The 23783-nt window shown below is 39.2% G+C and overlaps 1 protein-coding gene across 1 annotated transcript in view; it reads right to left on the bottom strand.

The window, feature by feature from the left end:
• Ost48 (dolichyl-diphosphooligosaccharide--protein glycosyltransferase non-catalytic subunit Ost48) overlaps window positions 1–23783 on the bottom strand; it is a 52607-nt gene that overhangs the window by 22330 nt on the left and 6494 nt on the right. Inside the window, exon 8 of the mRNA XM_034984098.2 lies at window positions 21388–21485. Within this exon, the coding sequence (XP_034839989.2) occupies window positions 21388–21485 (98 nt within the window). The remainder of the gene's footprint in view (window positions 1–21387; window positions 21486–23783) is intronic.

Raw genomic sequence — 23783 nt, 5'->3', positions numbered from 1 at the left:
TCATAAGGAGTTAGTGCAACCAGAATCGTGTATGTGAAATGCTGACGTTAAATGCATCTAACGGCTCCTCAGCCTCTAAAGATGTAAGATAATTTCAAAACGCTAAAACGAGCGCAATCGCAGTACGAGGTCGACAATTATTATTAAAGTTAAGGTTTAAAATCCAATCCAGCGCCCAGATTTTATTTTTAAAAACCTGCAGCATGCTGAGCTGGAACCTTTTAAGTAATTGATAAGTATTTTATTACTAACTACTACATCTAACCATTTATTTTAAGTTTGTTAATGTGTAATGCACAAGATGAATAAACTGGTCTTCTTTCTTTCTTTCTTTCAAATCATCAAAAAATGCCAAGAAGTCTAAGGCTACACAATCACACCTAATATTCCTAAGAGAACAACAGCGAAGGTATTTAAAAACTCATTACATACGTGGTTCTGTTGATCGCCGAGTATTCCAACGATGGAGCCATCGCATTGTGAATCTTCCCCATTATTTTGATTGCTTACATCTTCATATTCAGCATCATTGACATTAATCTTCATCATGTGGCCGTTCACTTGTCCTTCTACACTGCTATTTGAATCGTCCGTAACATTTTCATTTACAGTTTCGTTAATTTCGGTAACATGGGACTTGTAGTCCTTTCGTTCAATTATAGTCTCATCATCGGAATCTTCGAAATCGCCGTCTGTAAACGCATCACCACTTTCTTCGTCGCTATTTTCTGGAGTTGCGAACTCCGATCTTTTGGCCATAGCCTATTTATTATTGGTTAGCGATTTTTTAACGGGGAATTAAATCGCATAATTTTACTGTATATTACAAAACGACAACCATGCAACTCTGCGCACATATGAATAACGTACAGAGCAAATTAACTAGAAAGGAAGGACGCAATTTTAGCGCGTTCTTCTACCGCTGCACTTAGATTTGTACCGTGATAAAACATAGGTAATATTAATGTACTATCTTATCGATAAGATATTAGATTATTCGAGTACCGTTCCTCACACTAAAATTCTTTGTTTTCAACGACAATGGCATTTTTGTTTATATTAATCATATTAATCACAATGGTGAAACTTTTCGTCACAAATGCACTGTTTATAAGCACTTCAACGTTTGTAAATACGGGCTAGTTATCTGATAATATCAATAAAATTGTTCAGAGATATTTTATAAAGAAGTTAGAGCGGTAAGAGTGAATGGCATACGACACACGCGCGACTGGTGCGGTGTCGGTGATAGACTGTCATTTGCCAGCAGGACATAAGCTGCCGCGAGGCGCGTGGCGCGACCATCCTTGCGCTATCGATGTCGTAAGCGCACCGTTAACCTTAACTTAATCCTAAAACAATGCTGAAAGCGTAAGCGATTCCTTATCTTTTTAGGGTTCCGTTTACTAAGCCTCCGCTGTCCGTCAGTCCATCCGTCCATCTGTCTAACTGCGTGCTGGGCTGCATCTCGTGGTAAAGTTACGCACGTCACCATAAGCAATTTATCTCTCACCGCATGGGTGCCTGGTGCACTTCGACCGCCCGTTGTGCCATATACTTTTTCCACGCAAACGCAAACTGTGGAACCAACTCCCTTCAGCGGTGTTCCCATTAGATTATAACATCGGGTTATTCAAGGAGCGGACCAACTTTCTGAAAGGCTCGGCAACGCATTGGCGGTTCCTCTGGTGCTGCAAATGGTTAGGTAACCCGCCTGCTCGTTTGCGTGCTATTTTTTTTATATTTTAGGGAATCGCCACACACGTGTGCTGGTGACGACTATACTAGCAATATCACATGTACACTAAAGAACATCGCAAGCTAAACCGCTACCGCTTATGTTTTCGACCACAGCGAAGTCAAAGAGAAGTGCGGTGAATCACAATTCACACACACCATACTGTATAGTACGCGACCGGTCGAGATGGCAATTGGGGAGGGAACGCCCTGCACACCCACACAGCCTCCGCGCTAACCCGGCGCGTGCGAGCGCGGGTGACGTGCGGGTGTGCTGAGCGTCCCGCCGCCTCATACCCCGCTTGCCATCTCGACCTGTCGCAGCCTATACGTTTAGTGTGGAGTCAGACGACACTAAACCGCACTCTCCGCCCGCGCCATTGCACATCGGTGATTAATAGCTCATTGTCTGAATAATAAGCATGCACGCTCGAGACCCTTATGGGCGAGGAAGTCCCCTTTTGAACGGAACGCACTTAAAAAGTTCAACTGTTACCTTCAACGAGTATTGTGCATTTCTATTTTTAATATTTGACGGATTTAAACACCTAGTGGAAATTGTGTCTGTCTGTCTGTAACCTTTTCACGGCCTAAAAAGTTACCTAATATTGACGTTTGGTACAAAGATTGCTTGCATACAGACATGGGCTTCTTTTTATCCCCGAATATGCTATCTGGACTTTCGGTCGAAACTCAATTATTATATTATATTTATGAATTCAGTTTCGCCGTGGTTTTACACAAAATATATCTATTAACATTTTTTTTCAGATTTCTTTTTAATTTAATTTCATTTCATTAAATTTCGGTACACCAACAGCAAGTTCACAATGCGCTTATCAAATAAAATTACATAGTCTTTTTCTGTGTGACATGCCACTTACAGGTACTTCTACACAGCTATTGTAGAACAACTATATAATAAGAACGACCGCTCACATTTTTATACGTAATTTTTTTTAAGACAGATTTTTTTAGAAAAGATTTTTAAAAATTTTACGTAAGTAGAGCGGGATCTACAAAAATAATACACCAATTTTTGTAGAGCCTGCTTACAACACTTTATTTACCAATTTATTTGGGAAATATTAATTAATCTGTTACAAAATAACTGCTTTTTATTAATTAACCTAGTAATCTCAGTTTAATTAGCAGTTCACGAATACTAATATTTAATACTAAAAGACAACAATCAGGGCGATTTCACATAGGTATAATCCACGAAAAGGTCGACCTCAATCACGACAAGTTGTTTCAAAAAAATACAGCAGACAAAAAATCGGTGTCCACAGAATGGTCGCGGAACACACCGGTTGTTATCACGCGCCGCTTAGCACTGGGAGAAAAAGGTGTCACGCAAAAAGCGCGCAAGCACGGGCCAAGCGTAGCCTGCGGTGTAGAGATCGCGTTTGCGACATGTCGCTCGACTTAAAGTTGCTATGGATGACCCATTTTCTATCTACGCATATAAAAATATTTGTCCTGACTGGCTGATATATCAACGCACAGCCTAAACCGCTGGAGTTAGAAAGCTTGAAAGTAGGCTTCGTTTATGACGCAGGCACCCACTAATAGAGCATTTTATGAAATTCTACCCCTAAGGGGGTTAAATAGGGGATGAAAGTTTGCAAGAAAATCTATCCTTTTCATGTTACATCCATGAAATTTGGTATTTTGGTTAAAAATAAAGATAAACTTACGTGTTTCAGGAGTTTTGGAAATTCCACCCCTCCAAGGGATTGTAAAAATCCGAGAGGACCAAACGTGTTCGACAAAAATCCCTATATAAAAGTTTTAGTATCGAGATTAAAGTACGTAAATACTTTCCATGCTTATTTTATGTTTTTCCACACAAAATGGAACAAATGTTCTATTGTTTGACGATCTCCCTGGCGCAGGTCCCGGGTTCGATTCCTGGCAGGGATTTAGAATTTTATAATTTCTAAATTTCTGGTCTGGTCTGGTGGGAGGCTTCGGCCGTGGCTAATAATTACCACCCTACCAGCAAAGCCGTGCCGCCAAGCGATTTGGCGTTCCGTTACGATGCCGTGTAGAAACCAATGGGGCATGTGTTTATTCTGCCATCTTAGACTGCATCGTCACTTAGGTACTACCAGGTGAGATTGCAGGCAAGGGCTAACTTGTATTTAATGAAAAAAATGCTTAGTTGAGTGACATACTCGTAATAATGCCACAGCCCACACTAGGGCTGAAAAATTTGTCTGTCAGTCTTACCGAGTATTATAGGTATGCAGCAAGGCGGCACGACACGACAAAAAGTTCCTAGTGTGAGTTGTCACTAAACAGTAGCCACACGGAAAAAAATTAACAAGCAGCCAAGTAAAAGGCGATCGCGGGCGATTAACTGTTGTTACTGTACAATTGTACGAGATCTATCAAACGGGATCGATGGACGCCGGCCGGTGCGCACGCGACGCAAATATCGTGACATTTGCCGGATATCTACGGTCTACCTGCAGGGATGGCAGCACTTTTGTTCAAAAATCGAAATATATAAAAGGAAAAGGTGACTTACTGACTGATCTATCAACGCACAGCTGAAACTACTGGACGGATTGGGCTGGCATGCAGCCATTATGACGTAGGCATCCGCTAAGAAAGGATTTTTTTTAATTCAAATTTGTGTAGATCCCGTGCACGCACCACTAACTTTCGGAGTTACGTGCGTTCAGCATCGTGAGGAAACCTGCATGCTTCTCCATATTGTTCTCAAAGGTGTGTGAAGTCTGCCCATCCGCATTGGGCCAGCGTGGCAGACTATGGCCTACTAGCCCTTCTCACTCTGAGAGGAGACCCGGCTCAGTAGTGGGCCGGTAATGGGTTGATCATGATTGTGGAGTTTGCATCTCTTGAGAATGCCCTGGTGACGGAGTGAAACGTTGAGTGTATTCTAGAAGATTTATGTGATGTTGTGTGTTGGTGGAAGTCCCTTACAAGAGACTTATGTCCAGACTCCAGGTATATTGGTTAATAATGATGACGATGATCATGATAGTCAATTGGTCCTGGTGTATCATGGACTTCCACAAAGTAACGCCTGCTTCTATCCAACATCACTAACATGTCACTGTTTGCTACAGTAGGCCGATTTCGTAAAACCTGCATCAATCATTATTACAATCTCAATTGTTGTGATTGGCTGAATTTGTGCGATTCTTGTTGCAACAATGCATTGTAGCCAATAGTGAGCGAGCGTCAACCAATCAGAGGTGATTGCGATCAGCTGTCATTCTACCGCAATCGAGCAGCAGGTATTAAGGGTGTCAACCCTGTCTGCGAGTAGGCGGCGCGCAATGCACGTGAGATACGCTTTCGTAATAGCAAAGGTGAATGATCGACGCCTGATCCAAATCGTTGCAATATTTATAATAGGCTACTTGACAATTTTTTTAAGTTGGTCTTAAATGGTTAATATTTGTCCTATTATATCAAAAAAATTAACACTATATTTTTTTGCGCCCTAAAAACCGTAAAACTTTAATTTAAAAAAATATTTTTCTTAGACAGGTGAAAACACTGTCGGCCATGTTTGGCCGATAGATTATCTGTGCTCTGACGTCATGCATTTGTAAACAACAGTATAACCACAGTGTTTTCACCTGTCTAAGAAAAATATTTTTTTAAATTAAAGTTTTACGGTTTTTAGGGCGCAAAAAAATATAGTGTTAATTTTTTTGATATAATAGGACAAATATTAACCATTTAAGACCAACTTAAAAAAATTGTCAAGTAGCCTATTGCTCGGAACCAGCTCATTACATCAAAGTAGAGCATACAGTTTTTTGACGACCTATCTGGCACAATGTGGGGAATTCTTGTGCGTAAGGGACTAGTTATAGCAGGCGCCCGAGGCGCGCGCCCAGTGCGCTGCGTTTCGGGCGCTTACTAAAATTACAAGTTCATGACGTCATAAAACTTGTAACAAAACCTCGAGGCTTCAGCTACACTGGCAGGCGTCAAATGTAGATAGGCTAGCTAGGCTATGAAACGACTAGGCATAATATGTGACATGGGCCCTCGCAGCAGTGTTCATATACCTACCTAATATTTGACAGATGTTGATTCAGGATCAACCCGAGAGTTTCCTCTCTATAGTTCACTCTGCTAAAATTGTATCAACGCCGCGATGGCAGCGCTTGATGTAATCCGTTCCATAGAAATTCATACAATTTTATTTGCTCGTCAGATTGGGCTCATTTTTTTGCGCGCACTATACCTATCTATTTTTATCAGTACTACTGTAAAAAGTCATTTTGCTGACAATGGGAATGTAACAATTAACAATTTTCCAATTATAGACATGCATTTTATGAATAGGGTTTGATTCAGAATTTATCCAGACATTCATGCATCACTGAGCCAGAGATAATAAATTATTAATAATAAGTTATTAATAGTCTGTACTCTGTAGTCTGTAGTTAGTAAACCCAAATTAGCACGAACGCTTGTCACTGCATCGCAATGCGATTGACATCCGCATCACGTAATGTGTTGGCAAGGGCGGGATCTCAGACCTATAAAATACATGCATTGGTTTTACATATAACATAAGTAAATAAAGAACTGTGAGGAGTTATCAAACAAATCAGGAATCATCATTGAACAAAGTATTCATTGAAGAAGTTACAGCCAGTTCTTATTTTGTATGAGCGTCCTATAGAGCCCTAGATCGGCGATAAATCAGCGTTATCATCATCATCAGGATGAACCCATCGCTGACTCACCACTGAGCACGGGTCTCCCATTAGAATGAGAAGGGGTTTGTCCACGTTTTCTCCATAGTCTACTACGCTAGCCGAGTGCGAATTGGCAGACTTTACACATTTTTGAGAACATTATGGAGGCACGCAAGTTTCCTTACGATCTTTTCAAGTGATATTTAATTTCTTAAAGCGCACATAACTTCGAAGAGTTAAGAGGTGCGTGCCCGGGATCGAACCCCCGACCTACCAAGCAAGAGGCGGACATCTATTAAGACTTTCATATCAGTTTTATAAGACTCTTATTTTGTAAATAATGGTACATACCTAATTGTTTTATAGTGACCATCATTAAACGATACCTACTTACAGTACACGGCACAAAGTAATGTGCATCGACTTTTATAAAGAGAGCCACATGAAAGAGGAATACAAACATTCATTATAACGTATATCTATATTAGGAAGACGGAATGCATCTCCATTAATATGGGAGTAGATGTGCACCCGCGCATTTGACTGGTGTTCATAAATAGTCGCATATCTCGACTATTACTCAAACTCATAAAATTATCACTTTAATTTTAAGTGAGCCTGGCATCTGTGGTGGTATGGTCGATCCGATTTGACACGCTAAAGCACTCTACACACATGCGTTTCATCTCCAGATTAGTCAGAGTTAACTAGGGTAAGGTAACTCTCGGTTTTTGTTCCTGAATCGACATCTGGGACAACCCTCCACCTCCCATGGCCCCACCAACCTCTCGGTTATATGGGCCGAATCGCGGGAGGGCGCCAAATGTTTTGCTAGGGGTGACGTGAAATCAAAGAAAAATAGTCGTTTCATAGGCTACCTAGCGTCTACAAAGCGCAAGTCCGCCCACACATGCACCCCAGTACCAACTCCTTCCATTTGATCGGATCCAAAGGCGGGCTGTTCGACTTGTGGACGATCCCAAACAAACCGGCTCGTTAGAAAGCCTGGAGCACCGCAGAGACGTTAGCTCTCTATGCGTGTTTTATCGCCTTTATAATGGGGAGTGCTCTGAAGAGCTTTTGACCTCATTCCACCCTCATTTTTCTACAACCGCACCGCGCGCCACCGTAAGGAATTTCACCCTCACCACCTGGGTGTCTGGTGCACTTCGACCGTCCGCTGTGCCAGATCCTTCTGTTCACGCACATGCAAACTGTGGAATCAACTCCCATCGGTGGTGTTCCCACTAGATTACAACATGGGGTTATTCAAGGGGCGGACCAACAAATTCCTAAAAGGCCGGCAACGCATCGGCGGTTCCTCTGGTGCTGCAAATGGTTATGAGCGGCGGTAATCACTTAACAGGTGACCCGCCTGCTCGTTTGCTCGCTATCTCTATTTAAAAAAAATTAAGGTAACATTTGACGCCTACCAGTGACGTCGCGTGCCTCGAGGTTTTGTTACAAATTCTGCCGTGAACTGTGCCGCTGTCGTTGAGGTCACGGCCTGAGATTTCAACATTTCTCTTATACCTACTATTACGAAAATATTACCACTATAAGGAAATTGTCAAAGACGTGACAAACTCTCTTTCTATTTACTGATTAGAGAAAACATGATGTTCCTCACGTCCTCTCAATGCAATCGACACTATAACAACACCTATTACATGACAGCCCACTGCAGTTCCGATCTTCACCGTCACAATGACGCCGTGATGTTGCAAGATGCGAGCTTTATTATGTAAATCAACTTTCATTTTAGATGACAGACACATCAACGCGACCGAATACTATAATCCTATCGAGTTGATCAAGTTCCTTATGCAAAACTGAATAATCCTAATCCTAATAATATTATAAATGTGAAAGTGTGGATGTTTGGATGTTTGTTACACAATCACGCAAAAGCTACTAGACGGATTTGGCTGCAATTTGGAATGGAGATAGATTATACCCTGGATTAACACATAGGCAACTTTTTATCCCGGAAAATCAAAGAGTTCCCGCGGGATTTGGAAAAACGTAAATCCACGCGAACGAAGTCGCGGGTATCAGCTAAATAATAATCTGCGAGATACCATACTTTCTTAATTCGGTCATTTTATATAATCTCTGATTGAAATGTTAATTTCCACTAACGCTGGCCACACGATCGGGTATTCGTACCTTTACCGTCAAGTTTGCAGCGGACTTGAAGGTGTATGGCTAAGTGTGCATGGTGTCATGCAGCATCAAGTAAACTTAACGGTGTATATGGCTATCAATAAGGTCGATTTCGGAAAACCGGCATCAATCATTATTACAATTCTCGTTGCAACAATGCATTGTAGCCAATAGTGAGCGAGCGTCAACCAATCAGAGGTGATTCCAATCGTGACATTGTAGCTGTCATTCTACCGCAATTGATGTGCATGCCTGTGCATGATGTCATGCACCGTCAAGTTTATTGGACGCCACTTCAAGTCCGTGGCAAACTTGAGGGTAAACTTGATCGTTTAGACTTGATTCTGCGAGGTATATTACAAACTTTCGCAATTCAGTAATTTATGATTAAAAGTTTAATTCGCACTAAAGATTAAAATCGTAAGTAGGTATCCTTTATTATGAAAAGATTGCGTCAGACACTGACGAAACGACTAAACTTTATTGAGCCACTTTACAAAAAGTACAAACGGCAAGTTAGAATCTTAATTACTGTTTCCTTTTCTTAATCGTAGGATTTGATACTTAGCTACTAACTGTGTACCTATCTATCCGATGAGATTTCCCGCCGGCGACACACCTGAATTCAGAAACCTTCCGAACTTCTTTCAAATGAGAGGATGTATTTCCAAAACAAGCTTCTTATTTAAAAACTGAAGTTACAGACTGCTATATAGATACCCACGAATCTATATAAATATAAAAGAAAAAGCTGACTGACTGACTGATCTGTCAACGCACAGCTTGGATCGGGCTGAAACTTTGCTTACGGATAGCTATTATGACATAGGGAACCGAAGAGGGTGAAATAGGAGTTTGAAATTTGTGTAGTCCACGCAGATGAGAATTTTCTGATGTTATTATCTTAGGGGATGAGTTTTATGTAAGGAACCCCGGTGCAAAAATTCATCTTACCTGTGCGTAGTCAGTCAGTATCAGTGTTAATTTTATTGAGTAGATTCTTCAATTCAAAATCTTGATTGAATTTAAACCAAAAATTCAAAGCATCAAAATGTATAAGACAAAACTCATTAGGCATAACTCGTTAACGTTCAAGCATTGGAAGATTTAATTAAGGTCGACTAAAAAAAAAACAGCCAACAAAATATAGAGAACATTTTACCGTTAACAATTTCGTGTACAGCTTATCTGTTGTTACTAGAGCATAAGCTCTCTTCGATTGACGATAAAATGTATGAGGCTGATTGTAATGTACTCACAACTTTAGGTCTCACGTGGCAGACAATGGATCTGGCGGAATCTTCATCGCTGGAGCTCTCCAGGCAATCCGATAGAGACGGTGACCGTCGTGGCCACTTGAGGGATTTTTCCGAGCAGGGGCTTTGCGCCAACGCGAACGGCGGAGGCAGCCACGGGCCTTGTCCGCGCCACCACGACACTAGCGCCGGCGCCACTCCTACCACCATTGCTAATCCGAGACGTACCATCATAACCACGAAATATATCAAATCATAGTACAACAATAGTCAGAAGGAAAGTTCAAAACATTCTAGTAGTAATTATTCATTCACTGTCCGTTAACAAAACGACAAATCACATTAGCACGGCAACGGAACGCATTGCTCGAAAAAATAACAAAGCGCAACTAATTTAGGTAGAGGCAATGCATGAAACAGTTCAGTACATCTAATCATTTAACATTTACTAACAAGAACATAATTGCTGTTGATGCATTCGTTTTTAAAAAAAGAAACGCAGTTTGTTTTCGATCGATGCAATACAGTCACGCGATGACACCGAATCTTCCAACTACATGGATCCGATTAAACAGTTCCTATCGTAAACAGTTCAAAACAATAATTCATTATAGCATAACTTTATGATTCACAGTCAAACGGGAGCACAAGTCGACACATCGTTCGTAAGTAAAAAAAAAAGAAACGCAGCTATTTTGGATCGATGCAATGCAACCGTCGTGTCACTGAAGCCACACGATCCGCCAACGTACCGGCACCACAACTCACGAGCACGTGGGGGGGCAATCTATCACGTAACGTCACGTACTAAACGAACGTAAAGAGGCGTCCATTCAGGGCAGAGTAAAGACGAGAATTGGGACTGTTTATGGCAAAGACACCGAATAAAGTGATTTTTAGTCGAGAGCGGGTGCAGTACGGTTTCCTCTCGCGCTCGCAGACTGCCGAGTGGCGGTCGTTGACGCTGGTACCCCCTCCCATACAAGGCCCCTCCAGCCGCCCGCCCATGAAACCATCCCCCTTTATTCCATTGCGATATGACCGCCCGCTGAAAGAGATCCACTGGACATACCAGTAGGTATATAGTAAGCTACAAACTGCATACGGAGTTTTGAGCGTCTACACACCTAAATACACAGGGTTCCTTTTGAAAACCAATTTGGCATGCAATTTGGATTATTGAAAATTTAACTCCTAAGGGGTTAAAATAGGGGGTTGAAATCTGTGTAGTCCACGCGGACGAAGTCGCGAGTATAAGCTAATTTGGTATAATTATGTTTCTTCATGCACAGATCGTGCATGAAGATATATTATATATTCTTATCATGTAGCAATTTTCAATTTCTCTTAGAATTAGATATACTTATATTTTTTAGCTGGGTGGACGGCGCGCACGCAAGGCAATCCCTGATTCCAATAATTACTCGTTTGAGTTATCCACATTACCTACGGACAACCACAGAGGTCAACTCAGCCGCAGTGCAATGTCAACTCAGCCGCAGTGCAATGGAAGGGTGCGATTAAGTTCCAATAGGGATGATTACTAATCAAATGGGCGTCTTTTTATCAAACGTCAAAATGCTTGCTTATGCTTAGTAATGGAGCTTGTATGAAGTACACAGATGTGACGTCGTCTTAGTTCTTACCCATTTGACATAATTTAACGTACTTTTATAGCTAAACCGATAATTTTAAATGGTTAGAAAACTTAAAACAAGCACCGAATGTGGATTTTACGAATTTTGGAAGACCCTCTATTTAATCATTAGTAAGAAAGAATTTATTTTTGACATAAGCATCATCCCCATTGCCAAATAATTCCAAGTTTATCCGAAGAGATTTGGGCGCGTTTGGAACCCTCGTAGCTTTAGTTTTAAGTACGTAGGTATTAATTATCACCACTACATCATCTAACAAATTAAAATTTTGACCCTATTCTGAATAAATAATTTGAGTTTGAGTTTGAGAAACTTACTTTGGCCGGACAATTGTAGTGTATTCAGATTAGTCGCGAAACCTATTTTCGTTGCATTATCGACAATGCGATCTCTCGTGTCGTAATCTGGGTCATGCTTCATTGGAACAGTTGCTCATGTAAACAAACTGTTCAACTTTTTATACATCACTAGCTTATGCTCGCGACTTCGTCCGCGTGGACTATACAAACTTCAAACCCCTATTTCACCCATTTAGGGGTTAAATTTTCAAAAATCCTTTGTTAGCGGATGTTTACGTCATAATAGCTATCTGCATGCCAAATTTCAGCCCGATCCGTCCAGTAGTTTTAGCTGTGCGCTGATAGATCAGTCAGACAGTCACCTTCTCTTTTTATATATTTAAATCATCATCATCATCATAATCAACCCATCACTGGCCCACTACTGAAAACGTTTCTCTTCTCATAATGAGACGGGTTTAGGCCATAATCTACCACACTGGAGAAGTGCGGATTCATGCGGAGACATCACACACCTATTTGAGAACATTATTGGAGAACTCTCAGACATGCAGAGTTCCTCACAAAGTTCTTCTTCACCGTTCATGCTAAAGATAATTAATTGTTTAAAACGCACATAACTCCAAAAAGTTAGAGTTGCGTGCCCGCGACCCCTAGACCGCCCACATCCCCACAGGAGGCAGTCTATCTAAAAGGGGTGTGGGTTTAATAAAAACTGCCATATCCCTTCCAGGTTAGCCCGCTTCCATCTTAGACTGCATCTTTCTTACCACCAGGTGAGATTGCAGTCGAGAGCTAACTTGTATCTGAATAAATAAATAAAAGTTCAAATTGATCTTTTTAGAAAGCATGCGTCACCATTTCTAAAATGTAGTTCAAAATTATTAAAAGTACCCTAAGTACCCGTCTTCATGTAGCTTTTATTCTGAACTAGATGATGCCCGCGACTTCGTCCGCGTGGATTTAGGTTTTTAAAAATCCTCTATAAACTCTTCAATTTTCCGGAATAAAAAGTAGCATATTGTCACTCTCCAGATTTTGGACTATACCCATGCAAAAAATCACGTCAATCCGTTGCTCCGTTGCGACGTGAGTAAAGGACAAACCAATAAACCAACAAACAAACACACTTTCGCATTTATAATAAGGGTACTTGATGCTGACTCTCTCAAAAACTCCGTACTCCTGAATAAATTCATTGCCATTGACTCAAAAACTCCCTCGTATAAAGAGAAATTTCGATTTGTAAACTTGTATGACACGGACCGGTTGATCAAGTTTCACCGTGCAATTTGGAACTTTATATCTCCACTTATTTGGGTGTTCGATCCTTAATTTTTGATACAATCAGTAAGTACCCTTATTATAAATGTGTTTGTTTGTTGGTTTGTTGGTGTAACGGGTTGACGTGATTTTTTGCATGGGTATAGAGAAAGATCCCGGTAAATCAAAGAGTTATGACGAGATTTTTAAAACCCCTAATTCCACGCGGACGTAGTCACGGGCATCAGCTAGTATCGTACAAAATTGTTATAAATTAAACCACACCACTTATAAATATTCCTTTAACTTTATTTCTTTATTATACTATACTTAAAATATGGCCAAAAATGTGAAAACGTTACAAAATTTATTTTCTATGTGACAGACAAAAATTTTATAGACAGAATTTACAACCACAGATAACAAATAACATTTTAGTTCGTACACACTACACAGATATATAACAAAAATAGAGTTAATTCAATTTATAGCTATTAAGAGCTTTTCTAAAGGTGCGCCAGGAAGCTGATCATCTTGAACTTCACTATCCCGTGGGAATTTCGAGAAATCCGGCCTTATTCCTTGACTACATTATAAAGGGAACCTCTGCGCAAACTGCCTTTGATGAATCAGTCATTGAGAAGTCAGGTCTTTTTTTTTATTCTGATTTTTTTTTGGGATCTTTTAATCATTCATGACTATGTCAGATCCATAATGGGGCCGATTCTCTAGTACACAATCTCTAAACTAAACTAAATTAACAGGTCTAAATCTATTGCTTTCCTTTTCCGCAAGCAACACTATGAAAGGGATAGCAATAGATTTAGACGTGATATTTTAGTTTAGTTTAGAGATTGTGTACAAAGGAATTGGCCACAATATCTTTCTATCTTATCTTAATACACTATTTTCTTACGTTTCTATAATTCTTACAATAAATTCAAAAAGAGTTCACTTATATTATCGTCATCATCGTCATCTCATTGCCGGCTCACTACTGAGCACGGATCTCCTCTCAGAAGGAGAAGGGTTTTTAATAGGGGTTGATGATAACATTATTTATATTGTGAAAGTTGTAATTTAGCATAAGTACTGACCGCCAAACTTTGTTTCCCTACGATGACGTATGGGTACGTCATAGGGTTCATTCCCGGGAATTCTCGAGCCGAGAATTCCCGGGAAATCGTTGGGCTTTGTTCCCGGGAAATCAAGCTCGAGAAAACTCGAGAACTCGAGAAATCATATTTGAGTCTATGAAATTAAAAAATAAAACGATTTGCGTTTGCCGTTTGTTTTAAATGCAAAAATTTCATTTGATTTTTTTTTCTAATTAACATGCCAAAAATGGTGCTGTGATTGTAATTTAATTATAAGTTAGGATAAGGTTAACGTTTTCATGTTGAAATTTTTGTTTATTGTTTGTTTTGTTTAAAAGAAAGAAGCTAGAAGTTTTAAGTTGATTTTTTATCTTTTTAATGCTGTGCTTGTGCTGTAATTGTATATATGTATAAGTCACAAATGTCAGAATAGCTTATTTTTTTAGTTTTCTTTAAGAAAAAGAAGCTAATTATGTTGAAGACTGTCAATAAAAGTCTTATAATTATTTTGGTACTTTTATTTGAGAGGAAACCACTGAATTTGTTGATTAATCGCATTATTGGAACTGAAGAATATGCAAATCCGTACGTAAATGTAAATTTCTCGACAACCCGAGAAGACCCGAGAAATTAGCCTCGAGAATTCTCGAGACCCGAGAAATTGATAAGCTCGAGAAATCATGAACCCTAGTACGTCATAAAAAAATCCCATAAAAAAATTAAAAACTTTGCGGTACGTCTACTTATTCTTCTTCCTTTACTCTCTCTCTCTCTCTCTCTCCTCTGTAGAGATCTCTCACAGAGATAAGTGCTTTCCTATCCATTTATTTTATTTTGATTTTTATTATTACTAGCTTATGCTCGCGACTTCGTCCGCGTGGACTACACAAACTTCAAACCCCTATTTCACCCCCTTAGGGGTTGAATTTTCAAAAATCCTTTCTTAGCGGATGCCTACGTCATAATAGCTATCTGCATGCCAAATTTCAGCCCAATCCGTCCAGTAGTTTGAGCTGTGCGTTGATAGATCAGTCAGTCAGTCACCTTTGCCTTTTATATATTTAGATTAATTTTTGGTAGTTACAATTTTTTTTTTTTCAAAATCTCGGATCTTAAATAATTTATTCTCATGCCTGAAAAAATCCAATTAGATAATTTGGCACTCTGGCCTGAGCTCTGCTCGTAGAAATATGCATAATTTAGTCGGAAAATAAAACGCAGTTGCACTGAAAAAGGGGGTGGGGGTGGTGGTAGTTGCAAACCGTACTCTACTACTACCGAGGCCGAGGTGAAGTTGTAACAGAACGAGGCAGGCAAATATAGTGCTTGTAAGGTGAGACTTAAGAGAGTTTAGAATGGCTAGATGATTCAGTCATGTTCACGTTCAATGCCTAACTGATTAGTAGAATATTTTGTACATTTATGTAGATTGTTTTTGCTGTTTTTGAATAATCCTTGAGTTTTTATTCAAATTATAGTACCTAGGTAAAGTATGAAAAAAGCGTTTTACAGGAATTAAATTAATATAACTTGCTTTGGCAAATTCCGTGAGGAAACATGCATGCCAGAGAGTTCTACATAATGCCTATAAGGGTTCCTTTTTTTCTTGTGAGGTAGGTACGGAACTCTAAAAAGATATTATTATGCCAGATTATATGGCAGGAAAATCGAGTTTGGACTTACCTATATGTTTTAGTTTAATAAATAAATAAAAAAAATAAATAAAATATTTCATCAGACATCAAAGGCCCACAATATTATGTAAGTAACCATCTTCTTAACCTATGTTAATGAGTTGTTTATTTTTATAGGTACCTACCTACTTGGTGATTCTGATTAGTATAGGCACGTTAAACGGCTATGAATTTAAAAAGTTTTTATGTACATTTAACTTATTGCATGTTTGTTTCAGTAGAAAATTCGGGATTGCATCAGCCAAACCCGGCCGGGCTGAGGGTAGAGGGCAGAAGCTTGCAGACAGATCGATACTACAGACGTCAGCGCGCCAGCCTAGACACCGAGATATATCTAGTACCTACCTAACTCTTACAGTACGCGGCCGAACATAATGTACATTGACCTTTAGAAGGAGAATGGCAGATTTGTAGAGCATTGTCCCTGTCGTTGGGACCGACAAAACGTCAGCAGCAAACGAAGCAAAACCGCAACGCAATAGTACGGGACAGATTGAAATCGCAATCGGGGTATGCGGCGGGGGGACGCCCCGCACACCCGCACGTCACCCGCGTTCATCCGCACAGGACTAGCGTAGGGGCTGTGCGGGTGTACGGGGCGTGCCTTCACCGATTGCCATCTCGACCTGTCGCGAACTATATCTATTCGCTTATGAGCGACGAAAATAAATATTTCGTGTATTTTAATGTATCTAAAACGGGTACATACCACGATTAATTTTTGTTTTTATTTGTCGATATTTCAACCCAATTGCACGGTATCAATACCAAATCAATATCAAATGCAATTAATCGTGGTATGTACCTACCCGTTTTATACATTAAAATATGTCGTTAAACGATGAAATAAGCTTAAAATCATTAGTAAATATTTCGTGTATTTGTGCACGTCTGTTATCACGAAGAAGGAAGTGGTTTTTGTGGCTACTTATAGTATGTATAGGTCACTTGATTCCGAGAATATCGTTTCGCGACTGCATTTAAAACGTGTCGCAAAAACAAATCGATTTTTCGAAATGACTTTTTTAGTTTGGCGCTGTGGTCTGTCTGATTGTGATCGTAGTTGCAAGAATTTTATTTATTTGGTACCCAAAACATAATTATTACAATACTAAATGGTGCCGCGTGGATTTAGGTTTTTAAAAATACCATGGGAACTCTTTGGTTTTCCGGGATAAAAAGTAGCCTATGTCCTTCCCCGGGATACAAGCTATCTCTATACCAAATTTCCTCAAAATTGGTTGTACGGATGGGCCGTGAACGGCTAGCAGACAGACAGACACACTTTCGCATTTATAATATTATAGTATGGATTAATCATTATCATGATCAACCCATCGCCGGCTGACTACAGAACACGACACGGGTCTCCTCTCAGAATGAGAAGGGTTTTGGCCATAGTCTTCAGTTTGGTCATAGTCAAGTAGGTTAAGCCGTCGTAGTAGTCAAGTGTGGATTGGCAGACTTCGCACACCTTTGAGAACATTATGGAGAACTCTCAGGCGTGCAGGTTTCCTCACGATGTTTTCCTTCACCGTTAAAGCAAGTGATATTTAATTGCCCAAAACGCACATAACTAACGAAAAATTAGAGGCGTGCTCGGAATCGAATCGAACCCGCGACCTACGGAATATGAGGCGGACGTCTTAACCACTAGGCTATTACGGCTCACTAGGGTTACGTCTTATCTTTAACTGTATCTCTTATCTTTTCAAAAGCAAAGAAAATTCCAAAGAGATAGATCAATATCTTTAACTGTATCTTTTCAAAAGCACAGAAAATCCAAAATGGATAGATCAAATCCTCGACATAGCAATAACTTACAGAAGTCAATCAGTAGACACTAACGCCCAAAACAACAATAAAACTCAGCATTAATTCAGATAATCATGGAAGAGAAAACTTATAGAATCTAAACAAGCCATTCGTTTAAAGGGCACCGTGATGAATCTAAGGAATGTCATCATGAACAATAATGCACAAACAGCAATATAGTAGCTGGGAAAGGTGATAGGCTTCCCATAGACTATAGACTCAACTCTCGTAAAGAACAAGAGATAGGGTTGGCAATTCTTAAGCTAGAGCTATACTGCAGGTGGATTCGTGAAATCTTCTTTGAAATCGTCAGCTAGCAGCTGACAGCCTCATGACTGCTCGGAGCGGTCGCGATTGCAGTTCGCTATGTAGTCGCAGCTTCAAGCAGTCAGTCTTAGACTGAGCTCTATAGAGCGAACTTTGAGTTTGCTCAGACTTAAGACACGATTTTATGGGACGAGCAAGTATGTAGTCTGTGGTGATCCTTATCATAAATCACTAAGTACCCGGGACAGCTATTTCGGCTTTCTATCGTCTTGTTTTAGAGCGGGTCGCCGAGAAATATGCATGTGCATATAAATAGAACAAGAGATAGGGTTGGCAACTCTTAAGCTAGAGCTTTACTGCAGGTGGATTCGTGAAACAAACTGCTTTGAAATCGTCAGCTAGCAGTTGACAGTCTCATGACTGCTCGGAGCGGTCGCGACTGTGTTATCTGTGCAGTCGCAGCTTCAAGCAGTCAGTCTAAGACTGAGCTCTACCCGGTAGAGCTGAGTACCCGGGACAGCTATTTTGGCTTTCTATCGTGTTGTTTTAGAGCGGGTCGCCGAGAAATATGCATGTGCATATAAATAGAAAGAGATAGGGTTGGCAACTCTTAAGCTAGAGCTTTACTGCAGGTTTTCAACTGCTAGCTCACGATTTTAAAACAAACTGCTTTGAAATCGTTAGCTAGCAGTTGACAGCCTCATGACTGCTCAGAGCGGTCGCGACTGCAGTTCTCTGTGCAGTCGCAGCTTGAAGTGGTCAGCCTTGACTCATGACTGCTTCGAACTGCCCGTGCTTTGACTGCTCTGGACAATTAATCCTCAATAAATATTATAGCAATAAAAAAGCGGTAATAGACTCGTGGTTAAGACTTCAGCTTCCTAGTTGGAGGATCCCGGGTTCGATAAAGGGCAAACAACTCCAAATTTTCGAAGTGCTTTAGGTAAACATCGTGAGGAAACCTGCATGTCTGAGAGTTTTGCATAATGTTCTCAAAGGTGTGTGAAGTTTGCCAATTCGCACTTGAGCAGCGTGGTGAACTATGGCCAAACCCTTCTCATTCTGAGAGAAGACTCGTGCTCAGTAGTGAGCCGGCGATAAGTTGATGATGATGAAACTGTTTAGGTTCCTGACGATACATAAAGTAGGACGTCAAAGGTGTTAGAACGCGGATATTTATTTTTGTCTACAATACTTCACCGTCTCATAGGTGCATTTACACAGTGTGGTCGCGTGTAGACAGTGGAACAAGTAAATTAAAATTAAATCCAAACTGTAATATTACAAATGCGAAAGTGTTTGTCTGTCTTTCTGCTACCTTTTCAGGGTCCATCCGTTAAACCTATTTTGACGAAATTTGTACTTTTTATCCCGAATAATTAAAGAGTTCCAAATAAATTTTTAAAAAACCTCAATCCAAGCGGACGAAGTCGCAGGCATCATCTAATCCATACTTAATATTATAAATGCGAAAGTGTGTCTGTCTATCTGTATGCTAGCTTTTCACGGCCCAACAGTTTAACCGATTTTGATGAAAGGTACAGAATCAACTTACATCCCGGTAAATCAAAGAGTTTCTACAGGATGTTTAAAAACCTCAATCCACGCGAACGAAGTCGCGAGTATCATCTAGTTCAAAATAATTCTCGAAAACAATTCACACAAAGCCGCCACAGCTCTAACTTTTGGGGCCCAGTGTGCGTTGCAGCGAGTACCTATGACGCGGTTTTATGAGTCCATTACAAAGTGGACCGACAGACACAATGCAGGTGAGCTGACAATCTTGGCTATTGGTGTTTCACTATGAATATTCACTTTATCCCTTCCCTACTAATATTATAACTGCCGTAAATAATAGGACTTATCTATACTATCATGATAAAAACCGGCCAAGAGGGAGCCAGGCTCGCGCAACGAGGGTTTCGTACTACAGTCGTATTTTTCGACATTTTTTCGACATAAAAATAAATAAAAATCTGTTTTAGAATGCACAAGTTAAGCCCTTATATATGATACCCCACTTGATATACCTAGTTATCTTACTTTGAAAATTGAAAATACTAATTTTTTGTTCATGACCACAATTTTTTTTTTGTGATGTAACCACAAATTCACGGTTTTCAGATTTTTCCCCTCATGTGTACTATAAGATCTACCTTCATGCCAAATTTCATGATTCTAGGTCAACGGGAACGGGAAGTAGAGGTTTCTTGTCGGACAGGCAGACAGACGACAACAAAGTGATCCTATAAGGGTTCCTTTTTCCTTTTGACGTACGGAACGCTACATATAAATGAAACACTATATACAAGTAAAACATCTGTCTGAGACTATTGCTCATTTATCAATTTGTAATCTTATCTCGCTATAAATAAGTGTTGCACCAGTAATCATGTACCAGAAAATTGGATCAGTCACAGTGAATAGTTTATTGCAATGTGTTTTGTGAAGCATTTCATTATCATCTTATAAAAGAATAACTAATTATTGTGCCATTTCGTGTTTTAGTATCAGGTTGGGTTTTTATTTATATAATAATGGTTAAATTCGGCATGAAAACATTTTTTACAAAACTGTAAAATATAAGTAAGTATTACAATGATAAAGAGCTGTGGGACAGAATATTTATCAAAACTGACACACATATTATTAAAGAAATTAATTAAAGAATACCAAATATCGGGTAAAATACAGTTGGGTAATGTATGTAAAATTCAATTTACTTAGGTATTTGTAAAGGAAATCAATCAGAGTACCATTTGACCAAACAGCCTTGCAGAAATGGTTGGATTGTTTATTAACAAATAAATTGTAAGGTAATCACATTTAACAATCATGCATAGTAATAATTAGAGTATAAACTTCACTGTAATTAAAAATCGCTATTATTGGTTGATGTGATTTTTGCATGGATATAGATAAAACTTATGTTGTACTTACCATAACCTGTTAATTTAAGTTTAATATGACATTCTTACTGATAATCGAAACTATTTTATATTAACATACTTGTACCTACTTAATATTACTAAATTATTAACAAAGAAGAAACTAATTGACATTATAACAAACTTAATTAATTAGTGCGATCAATAAATAAAAATAATTTCGATTCAAAATGAATGCCCTATATAATTACATGATAAAATCTATTATAAAATAATGTAACACGTAGTTTGCATGTAATTGTATAATAATTATATATTTAGCATGTATGTATTGCTAATGTACCTAACTTTGCAATGCCCTAACGGGGCTTCATCTAACCATGAAAGCAAATGAATAAATAAATCATAATTCATAAAAACCTGAAGAGAGGCAACTTTTATCTCAGAAAATCCAAAAGATAGCATGGCCTTTTTAAGATCATAAATCCACACAATATATAAAGTCGCTAGCATCATCTAGTATACTAATAGAACTAGTTGGATAGCTTACCTCTCTAGCGATTTGGTCAAGTGCCTGCTCCTCCGCCGTGGCCTTGGTCTGTGTGCGCTGTCGCCGCGACGGATCCATCTTCACTGCCACTTCACTCACTGCCAACAATATATTGGGATGAAATAGCTGCTTATACAATGAACCAAAAGCTTAATTTGCTATAATCTACTGAAACAGGTCGAATCGCATGGTGCAACTTGCAGCATGCGACATGCATGCCGCCGCATGCATGTCGCATGCGCTCATGAATATGCCGCCGCTCGCGCTCCCACTGCTAAACATGTAGGGAAAAGCAGCCACCTGGCAAGCAATATGCACCACCACCACCACGCAGCAGTGTGGTTCAATTAGCACATTAGTCATAAAGAAAATTGAAAATCATCCAATCAAATGTTTGAAACCTAAAGCTAACCTAATCAAAACCAATCATGCTCTGTGGAATCGTGGCAAGAATACTGGCTGCATTTCCACAGCCAGGCTGATTCTTTGTGCAAAAAATAACCCAGCCTTTCTGTCACTAGAACTGAGTACCAATATGATCAAATTATAACACTGACCGCCATACTCAGAGACGCTAATCGTTACTTAAGATTAAGAGTTAAAACGAGACAGATTTATGTGAGAGATACAGCTCTGTCTCGTTTTAACTAAACTTAAGTAAGGATTAAGCGACTCTGAGTACAGCTGTTTACAAAAACATATTCTATGAAAAAAGAGGCCTTTAGTGCCACATAAGTAGGCAATTTAATTTACATAACTATTTTAAAACTCAATGAATACCAATGAAGTACAAAATGTAATATGATGCTGCTATCAATCCACACTAATATTATAAATGCAAATGTGTGTCTGTCTGTCTGTCTGCTACCTTTTCATGGGCCATCCATTCAACCGATTTTGATTAAATTTGGTACAAAGATAGCTTACATCCCAGGGACGGACATAGGTTAATTCTTATCCCAGAAAATTCCCAGAGTTCCCACAGGATTTTTAAAAACCTACATTTACGTGGACGAATTTAAGTGGGTTTAGTAAATATGCTCACAAAACAAGTGGAAAAAAAAGATCCAAACGCAGCAGCGGTGCACACACACATGTTTATAGTTTTTATTTTACTACATTGCCAAATGATAATATGTGATGTATGCTATGAAATAAAATCCAAACATGATTAGTGGGATGGGAATGAGAGTCATGTGCATATTGTTTACTTATACAAGAAGAGTGACTGGGGCTGGCTACAAAGTAGACTTTTGTATGCTTTACTTATGGCCCACTAGTATTATATGTATATATCTACCTTTATTTATACTAGACTAGATGATGCCCCCCATGTTGTCCGTGTGGATTTAGGTCCATTTTTCAAAAGTCCATTGGAACTCTTTATATGGGTCTGATTGTGCTTGTAGTTGCAAGAATTTCATTTATTTGGTACCCAAAATATATTACAATATTAATCACTAGATGATACCCGCAAATTCATCCACATAGATTTAGGTTTTTAAAAATCCAGTGGGAACTCTTTAATTTTCCGGGATAAAAAGTAGCCTATGTCCTTCCCCGGGATGTAAGCTAACTCTGTACCAAATTTAATCAAAATCAGTTAAACTGTTGGGCCTAGCAGACAGACACACAGACAGGCACACTTTCGCATTTATAATATTAGTATAGAAGTATGGATTATTGACTGCTATTATTTTAGTAAATTTTACTCACATCTAGCTTTAAATGTTTGTCCTTAAGTGTAATCTAGTTCTCTAATGTCATTAGACTTAAAATAGTATAAACAAACCATACAATGCCATCTGCAATTTATATGGATGCAAGGTTAACATCTTTCGTATGGCTTCTTTTTTTAAACATACTCTATATTGAGAGTTTGTGACTAAACATGCATGATTCAAGTATCACACATTTGTTTTAAATTAATAGGTACTGAGGATATTGTGTGGTATAGGAAAACAAGTAATTTTAACGCAAAATAACTTACAGTTTCCTGGTAGATTGACCATGCCTTTACATATACAGGTGTTTGAGTTAATAGTAACTGATTTGTATATATGTTTAAAATTCACTGCACTATCAATGTATGCACTGAGCACAAGATACAAATGCTTTCTAATCCTCCTTGATCACAGAATCTCATTTACATATTTATCTGGAACAGGCCAGCTATAACCTCCAGGGTTCGTTGTTGCTTCCCGCGTGATGTTTTCACAAAACTTTATTAGAATTATAATACTAGCAGGAAAATGGGTGGGCACAAAGCCAACATATTTTTAATGGCAGTCGACAATGACATCATACTTACGGGGACAGTTTACAGATGTAAACACATCACTTCCACGCTGACCGCGGTGCTTTTTCTCACCAGAACTTAGATAAGATCACTTTTT

This window comes from Maniola hyperantus, chromosome 3 (assembly GCF_902806685.2).
Source record: "Maniola hyperantus chromosome 3, iAphHyp1.2, whole genome shotgun sequence".
NCBI classification, from domain to species: Eukaryota; Metazoa; Arthropoda; class Insecta; order Lepidoptera; family Nymphalidae; genus Maniola; species Maniola hyperantus.
Note: the sequence above shows the minus strand (reverse complement) of the source record. Positions and strands in the feature narration are given on the sequence as shown.